This window comes from Otolemur garnettii, unplaced genomic scaffold (assembly GCF_000181295.1).
Source record: "Otolemur garnettii isolate 467f Iridium unplaced genomic scaffold, OtoGar3 scaffold00065, whole genome shotgun sequence".
NCBI classification, from domain to species: Eukaryota; Metazoa; Chordata; class Mammalia; order Primates; family Galagidae; genus Otolemur; species Otolemur garnettii.
Window position 1 is genome coordinate 7,146,094 of NW_003852460.1, and position 8,462 is coordinate 7,154,555.

At 46.2% G+C, this 8,462-nt stretch overlaps 2 protein-coding genes across 2 annotated transcripts in view; both read left to right on the forward strand.

The window, feature by feature from the left end:
* The window catches only part of LOC100952101 (protein Shroom2), a 67,239-nt gene that overhangs the window by 2,059 nt on the left and 56,718 nt on the right, over window positions 1-8,462 (forward strand). Inside the window, exon 2 of the mRNA XM_023515051.1 lies at window positions 4,635-4,639. The gene's annotated coding sequence lies outside the window, so the exon portion shown is untranslated. The remainder of the gene's footprint in view (window positions 1-4,634; window positions 4,640-8,462) is intronic.
* Window positions 7,699-8,462, forward strand: part of LOC111726428 (protein Shroom2-like) — a 5,123-nt gene continuing 4,359 nt past the window's right edge. Inside the window, exon 1 of the mRNA XM_023515066.1 lies at window positions 7,699-7,804. Within this exon, the coding sequence (XP_023370834.1) occupies window positions 7,704-7,804 (101 nt within the window). The 5' untranslated portion in view covers window positions 7,699-7,703. The remainder of the gene's footprint in view (window positions 7,805-8,462) is intronic.

An 8,462-nucleotide genomic window follows, 5' to 3' on the forward strand; every position in this document is an offset into this window, starting at 1 on the left:
GGTCCCCTCTTTGCACATCTTGTGTTTGGCTGTAGCTGTACCCGCAAGCAGCTGGTGCTCTGTGCTGACTGCTTGTCTAGACACAGCGAACACACTTTTGGTTTGTTGCCAAGGTTCAGGGAGAGGTGAGGTTGACAGGGTCCTGAGCAGATGGCTGCCAGCAAGCTGTAAAGGAGTAAATGCCCCCTTTCCTTAGAACTGTCCCCCTCGAGCCCGCCCACCACTAACATCCCTTGGTTCCAGGGCCGGAGTCTGTGGGGAAGAAAACGGGTACCCGGTATGGCCCTGACCTTTTGTAGAAAGTGAGAGCATACTTTGCCATTAAAGAAAGCCCATGTTTGTTTTATTTTAGCATCACCTGTTCTTCACACGAAGGAAATGCTCAACAATGAAAACCGCCTCATCCCTTGCTTCCCTCCCACCGCTGACGACAAGCTGTTTGACTTACAGAAGGTGTCTGATGACTTGATTTTATCAGGAAGGAAAGCCTGTTCAGGGCAGTTAGAGTCCAAAGGCCTTTTAATTGAATGAGGTGGCATTATTAGGGAAAGTACTCAGGAGGTATCGGCAGCCGGGGAGTTGCACAGTGTTGGGGCAGCTGCGAAATGTGCCGATTAGCTAAGTTGGGTCACCCCAGCATGGAGACGGCCCCTGTTCAGTGGGGTACTAGCGTCACAGGTGGCAGAGTTCTTGGCACCCACCACGGTGCAGGTTGTGCCATTTACTCCATTTGTTGTGGGTGTGCCTGCATGTCATAATAAGGACAGCAAGGATGTCTGTAGCTGTACTAAAAGGACAAAACTAACATATGGGGGGAGGGGAGTCAGATCTTCCTTAAGTGACTTTCCTACTTTAATTTTCCAAGTATCATGTGGTGGTTTATTAACTTTAACAATACAGAGGATCAATCATTCTCTGACTTGCTGGTCTTGCAAGGAGAAGGATGCCTTCTGTCCGGAGACAGAAGATAATATAAAATCCAGGAAAGGTTTTATGTGGGTCATTATGAAGGTTTTAAGATACAGAGAAATCAAGAAATGTAAAATCCTTGTGGATGGAAAGAAATGAAGCCCTCCCAGCGATAGTGACAAGCCAAGCAAGTTGGAACTTGCACAGGTGAATCAGAAAGGATGCTGTCGACTGTGTCTGTCTCAGAACTTTCCTAGTGTCCCCGGTATCGGCCACGTAGCATACGTGGACTGGTGGTTACTATAGTGAGCACCCTATGTGTGGTATTATTTAATAGTTCTCCCAATTTAAAAGGGTCTGCGAGATGTTTGGAGTAAAATTACAGATTTCCTGGGAAGAAATGTTTTTTAGTGGAAATAGCATTCGACTTTGCCACAGTTACCTTGGAGTGGCAGTGCCTATACATTGCATTGGGAGGAATGCCGGATTTTCTTGGTAAACTTCCCCTACTGCGTCTCTGTGTTTGAACAGCAGCCTTCCCTCTCTTCATGGTCAGTGTCCAACACTGCTCGCGGTGACTCTGGCGGCCCTTTCTTTGGTTCCTTCCCTGAACGGTCTATCTTCCACACATTCCTGTTCCTCATTCCATTTTCTAGGAGAAAAACCTTCTTGACTTGCCATACCTTTTACCTTGAGGATGCTGTGAGTAACCATGGGGCCCAGAAGGGGAGTTTGAAGGCAAATTCAGTGAAAATATAGTTAATTATGGGCTTTGTGTAGTGAACAGAATCCCAGACAGGGCGAGGTGGGTGAGATTGTTTCTCGAGATTTCATTCCATCTGCTTTACACGCGTAGAACTCTTTATACATAGCATGTAGGTGACAGCAGGCTGTAGTCTCTGATTGCTTTATTTTGGTAACTTTTTTGCCTGATACCCATAGTTGACTCAGCATACCAGAATGTTTTGGTCCTTACTCATATATATAAGCCTCCTTGATCCTGTTGTTAATCCTTAGGGCTATGTATAATTAGCCCTAAGAATGATTGCTCACTTGAACATCCTGAAATTCTTCGCTGACCAATTCATTCTGTGGCAATGTTGCCAGGAAGTTCTGCTGAAAGTATTCATGCCTTTTAAGATACGAATAAAGCCAGATGTTAGATAGTTGGGAGACTAAGTCCTACAGCACAGGTGGTTTGGGATATTGGGAGAGATGTCTTTTTTTTCTTTCCAGCAGTTACAGGTTTATAGAAATGAGGGCTAAAAACATAAATAGAAAAAACAAGTCATTTAAGTCTGCTTCATGGCCGTGCTTTGCCTGTGTCTGTTTGGTGACATTCCTCCGGTCCACCGAGGGACCCAGGAGGAAGGCCAGAGGCCGACACAGAAGCCTGAGCTTGCTTGCTCTTGGTAGGGGAGAGCAACTTTGAAGCTTTCATCTGGTGTGAGCACTGCTTCTGGCATTTGCTTACAGTTTGGCTTTGATGTCTTGATGGGTTTCAGTGACTTAGGTCACTGGGGAATTTTTATCGTGCCTTTAATTCACTGTGTGTATAAAGGCAGGAACTACTTGACCCTTATCTTCTAGGATTACAGATTTTATCAGGCATGATGTCACCGTCCACAGGATGGCGTCGCCCACACCACTGCCTGGAGAGAGAACACGCTGTAAACCTTCCCACAGTGCCCTTTTTTCTCATAGTAAACACACAGTTACCATTTACACAGTGTTCTCATGCCTTGTCTTTTCTTTTTTTGAGACAGAGTCTCACTACGTCACTCTGGGCAGAGTGCCATGGTGTCCACGGCTCAAAGCAACCTCAGACTCTTGGGCTTAAGCAATTCTCCTGCCTTAGCCTCCCAGCTCATGTTTTCTCTGTCCACACACTGAGTGTATGTTAGAAGCACTCCAGCCGAGTGGGTTCAGATCATCCCATTAGGTCCTGCCTCCAGGAGTGCACTGCTGAGTGGGCTGCTAGAACTGGGACAAGTGGTGACTCAGAGAGAGGAAAGATGGGCTGGCAGCCAACTAGGAAGGTCTTTCCTGAGGATAGGGCAGTGGAGCTGTGCTTTGAAGCTGAGCCAGGCTTGAGATGCAGATGCGAACCTGTGTCAGCCTTACTAGGCTCTTCAAAGCTGGGAACTAGAGCGGGAAATCCTGTGGGGGGGTTGGGGAGGGGATTGGGGGGTGCTGCAGCAGAAATGGAGGCTTGAGGGAGTACTGGGGAAGAGGTTGTGCAGACTCACCTGGAGAGAGGTGTCTGCGTCTACCCCATGTGATGCAGATGCTGCGGACCTTGGGCGCATGTTCTGAGAACCCCTGGGTTAGCCAATGAGAGCCTAGGAGCATACCCTTCCTTCTGTGGAAACTGGTTCCACAGAGACAGGGAGCTGATGGTTCCGGAGCAAGGGGGAGATCTGGGCAGAGCTGTGTTGCCAGGAGATTAATCTGGCAGGAGCTAGAGACAGACTGGGAAAGGAAGAGGACTTCCTGCAGGACTAGCAGGAAACAGAAGGAAGCATGGGGTCAGAGCCGGGTCTTCATTTGATGTTTAAAGATTCAGTTGCCAAGCAAATCCCCCTGGCCCCCCACGCCAGCTGTTTCTGAAGCATGTGCCCTCTGTGCCCCTCCCCAGACTCTGAGGTCTGACATCAGAAAGCTCTGAGTATATGTGTTACTTCCAAGCCTGGCCCTTTATCTGCAAGGCCTTTCCCACTTAGGGCTCTTTCAAACCCTAGACAGCATTCCACTAGAACATCGGAATGTTGACCACCCAAGAGACTGTAACAAACTGGTCACCATACAGAGGTGGTTGCTGTAAGAAACTAGGCCTACTGTACTGATATGTGGTATATGTCTGTTCTATGAAAATTAGTCCAGCTTAAGGAGGTGGTCATTGTAAGGAGCTGGTCAGCTATGGAGGGTCTACTGTGGTTATTTTCCCAGCACCCCTGACCAAGCTCAAAGCCTCCAGCCCCCCACTTTTGCAGCCCTCCCGATCATAGTGTCCAAGCAGGGTGTAGACTGGGGACATGGGCTCCCTGCAGGCCAGGGCTCCTCCCTCCCAACCCCCTCCCTCAGCTCCCAGCTTTCTTTGCTTGGTACTTTGCTTTCTCACATAAAAGTTAGGAAAGTAACCCAACACGTGATTTTTTTCCTTTTTGAGGAGAGGGAAGGAATTTTCTTCTTTGTGAATAATAAAGATTTTATTGATGCAGTTCTCCTAATTTCTTTTGAAAATGAAACAGAATATTTGATCTCTGGAGTTTTTTTCTGTTTTTTTTTTTCTCTATCTCTAATTAATAATATTTTCGTTCAATTCTAAGGTAAAGTTCAAGTTGTAGTTGAGCAGTTCACCCAGGGGGCTGCTGAACACCCTCACATTGTGCACATTAGTTCAGATTCTGCCAATCAACCTTCTGCCGCCTCTCCCCTCGCCCTCGAAAGACTGTATTTGTGTTTTATCTTTTGTGTGGGCATGTGGCTATTTATCTGTTGGTTTCATGTTATTGTTGAGTATGTTGGATACTTTTCCCCTCATTCTTGAGATAGTTTACTAAGAAGAATGTGTGGTTCTTGATGTTCAAGGGCATCCCAGCAATTTTTACAGTTGTGATCTAAACCCTATCCTTTCCAGGGAGTGAGGGAAAAGAATTTTATAAAGAGTTAAGTTTGGTATATAATTAGTGGGAAAGGATTTCAGGGGACCCCTCCATTAGAAGGAATGGTTTCTTCTGGAGTACCAGAAAACCCACTGCTAATGTTGTTCGTACTATATTATTTTGGTAGATGTATGAAAGGAATATTATGGACTAATTAAAGTTAATGTTTGGGGGGAATAACGGTGTGAGAAAAGTCACAAAACCAGGTGTACCTGGAAAAGAAAGCTGCCCACCACACCTGCAAGATGGAAGAAAATGCACAGAATTGTATCTGCATCCTGCTTGTCACACCCACAGTTCTGGGGACCAGGTGGTTTAAAACTTGTGCAGGAGGAAATACCACGACCTTGTGAAAAGAAGTCTCTTTTATGGCCCACCTTGAGGCTGGGGCAGTGCTGGAACTGAGCCAGAGGGGCCATAACCATGGGTGGGCACTAGGTGGCGCCAGAGCGCGTCATGCGCAGATCCCTTGACCTGCGCTTGGGCAGCCAGCCTACGGGACTGGATGTGCCCTCCTCCGTCCCCTCCTGGTCCACACAACCCAGCCGTTTCAGAGGTGCAAACACACAGAAAACAGCCGGACCCTAGTTTGATTCCCAAGCATGTTCATTAGGCACCAGGAAATTCAGAGAACTTAAAAAAAAGCACATGTGTTTTAGAACATTTTCACCATTCCCAGTAACCACTGTGTCTTTGGTTATGGCAGAACGTGTATAACCCTTTTGGCCGTGTGTCTTCATTTGTTTATTTTTTATTTCTTTCTTTCATTTTATTCTGTTTTTTTGAGACAGAGCCTCAAGCTGTCACCCTGGGTAGAATGCCGTGGCATCACAGCTCACAGCAACCTCCAACTCCTGGGCTCAAGCGATGTTCCTGCTTCTGCCTTCCAAGTAGCTGGGACTACAGGCTCCTGCCACAGCGCCCAGCTATTTTTTGGTTGCAGCCATCATTGTTGTTTGGTTGGCCCAGGCTGGATTCGAACCTGCCAAGTCAGGTGTATGTGGCTGGAGCTTTAGCCCCTTGAGCCACAGGCACGGAGCCTGTTTCTTTTTAAAAGTAGCCTTAATTAGTGTCATAGCTGCTGACTAGGCCTTCTTGAAATCAACATATATATCTGTGTGTTGCCTTTTTTTAAAGGATTTTCTGGGTTTGTTTTCATTTATTCATTGCCTGCTAGAGCATTGCCCATCATCTTCAGGTAGTTGTCAAAGATGTGAGCCAGCTGAGATGCGAGTTACAAACACGTGGGATATCTCACTTAGCTGTGTCGCCGCCTGCCGTGGCTGCTGTGGTGTGGGGAGCCCTCTTCCACACCATCAGCCTCTGACTCTCCCATCTTTCTTTCCTCCTTCTTGGGCCTACATTTTGACCTCTACGTGTACATCTGTGTCCTCCTGATAGACACGTCCATAGTGTTGTCCCATACCTACCACAGATACACAGAACGTGTTTTGCTTTTTTTGCAATTAGGGTAAAATACATGTAATGAAGTTTACTAAAGCCCCCCCACACATAGAGGAAAATGGGGAATTGTAGCTAAATGTACCTTTATTTGCAAAATACTCAAAGCCAACATTTTGTAAAATTTTGTAGAATAAACTTCTAAAGTAAAAGAAGAAATCTGAAACATTACTATTAATTATTATTACAATTTTATTTTAAAGCAGAGTTTTCACGTTTTAGCAGACAACATTTTGGTGCAGGAATGGGGTTGCTTAGCCCTTTTATCTGCTAGATTGCTTCTGTGGTCACAGTCTGATTTATTTACAGCACTGAGTTAATCCTTATTTCTGCAGGAGGTCAATAGTAGGATAAAACTTTTGTTTTGTTAGGGATTTGTTTGTTTAGGGCTAATTACCACCAAGCTGCTCTCCCTGTAGTAGTAACTGACTAAGTTAAAGATGTGGGTCCTTTTAGGCTTGAATTTGAGGAATGGGTCCCAGGGAGTGATTCAGTGTCTTTGCAACAGTTCTGCAAACTGAAAATTTGTGTCTTCAGGAAGGGAAATGCTTAATGGGTATCTTCAGAAGCAGAATTAAAATCCATACCCTCTATTCTGATGATCTCTGCTGCATGAAAAGTTGTCCCAAAATTCTTGGTGTAAAATAGTATTTCTAGTTGTAAAATTGCATGAGCACAAAGCAGTTGACCTCTATGGGAAGAAGCACATGTGTGTGTTGTGGCTGGTTATTAATATTTTCAGATGAAAAATCTACAGATCTCTAGAAGGTGGTTGTCTCCACATTTTAGGAAGGTGGCAGAAGAGGCAGTGTGGATAGTCACCTGCTAGCAGGCAGGCAGGAGTGCAGGGTGTGTTCTTACCACACAGGGTGGCAGCACAGTAGCCACTGGCCACGTGTGGCTGTTGAGCCTTTGTCACATGGCTAGTGTGACTGAGAAACTGAACTTTGGATTCTGTGTTGTGCTGATTAATTTAAATAACTGTGGCTGGAGATTCCAGCCGTGCTCTAAGCAGATGAGTGTCTCATCTCCTAACTCATGACTCAGGAGGGGCCGCACCTGGGATTGAAGCACATCTGTCTGGGACCAAAGCCATGTGACTACATGGGGACTGTGGCCACAATGACAGGAGCCTCTGCAGGGGTGACTTGAACTGCTGGAGACGTCCAGAAGTTTCAGGCCTTGGTTCTTGGCTGTTGTCGGAATTCCTCAGTCTCTCTCCATGTCCCCTCTGCAGGGGACATAATGCACAAATGGCTTCTTTCCCTCCTGTATTGGGTGGGTGGGCTGAGACTGTGGCAGCTGGGGCTGCCTGGTGTTGCTCTCTACGTGGCCTTTCTAGTGGCTTGCTTGGGGTCTTGCATGACACGGCATCTTAGGGTCCCTGGACTCCTCATAATCTACCACACATGCTTTGTGAGAACAAAATATCTTGCTAGTATTTTTACATGTGCTGCTAATGGTAGTTTTTTCTGGGAGGACTTTCATTCTACCCATGAAGAACTGCCCCACTAATCCTAGCTAGCAGCCCACTTTTCCAGGGGTTGGGCTAAAAGAGCGTGGCCAAGAGTGTTAGGCATTTTTTCCTTTTCGCAGCATCCTCCCCCTGCCCTTTGCCTCCAGTTTCACTCAATGTATATTTCCTTCATTAATTAGCTGTAAGGGAATATGAAAGAAGTTGTGGATATCATAGGCCAGAAAAAGCCAGCAGAAAATGAAATTCATGCAGCCAGAGCCTTCCTTACAAGGATTTTGAGAAATTCTATGAGGTACAGTCTGGGCTTTTATAATTCCTGTCCTCCTGTGGTGTGATGAATTTGTCTGTTTTTTATGCTTTCTCTTTGGTTTGTGGGAAACTATTATGAAGCCAGCACAGTCCACAGTTATCCACCCATAGACTTTTTTCCTTGTTAAAGTGATGTGACTCAATGAAAGTTTTGTGTTATGAATGCTTTTGGGGCTTACTTTGTCAGATGTTCTTTGTTGCATATTATTATTTAAAATTTTGCCTGTTGGGAACAATGATTTCCATAAAGTACCTGAAGACACTCAGTTGAGCTCTCTCTCCCTTCCTGATTGGGCTGTCGACTTTCCGAAGGGAGGTCATTTTTGTCCCAATTAGAGACAGCAGTAAAGCTCACTTCCTGTAAAGCTGGGAGAGAGGCAGGTCTTAGCAACGTTCTCTTGCAGGCTCTGTTACCTTACTGACATCTGTAGGGTTTTCCCGCTGGACACACAACACACATGGACAGGTGTGGCCAAAACACTAATAGGCCCCACATGGGATCGGGGCGGTTTCAGGGAAGCCCAGCAGGCTTTTATTAAGAGGGGAAGCCCTGGCTGGCAAGGAGTCGGGCCTCCTGGTCTAGGGTGTCCTGATTCTCGACGGGGACCCCTGGTTGCCTCCATGGGTTCACATAGGCTCAG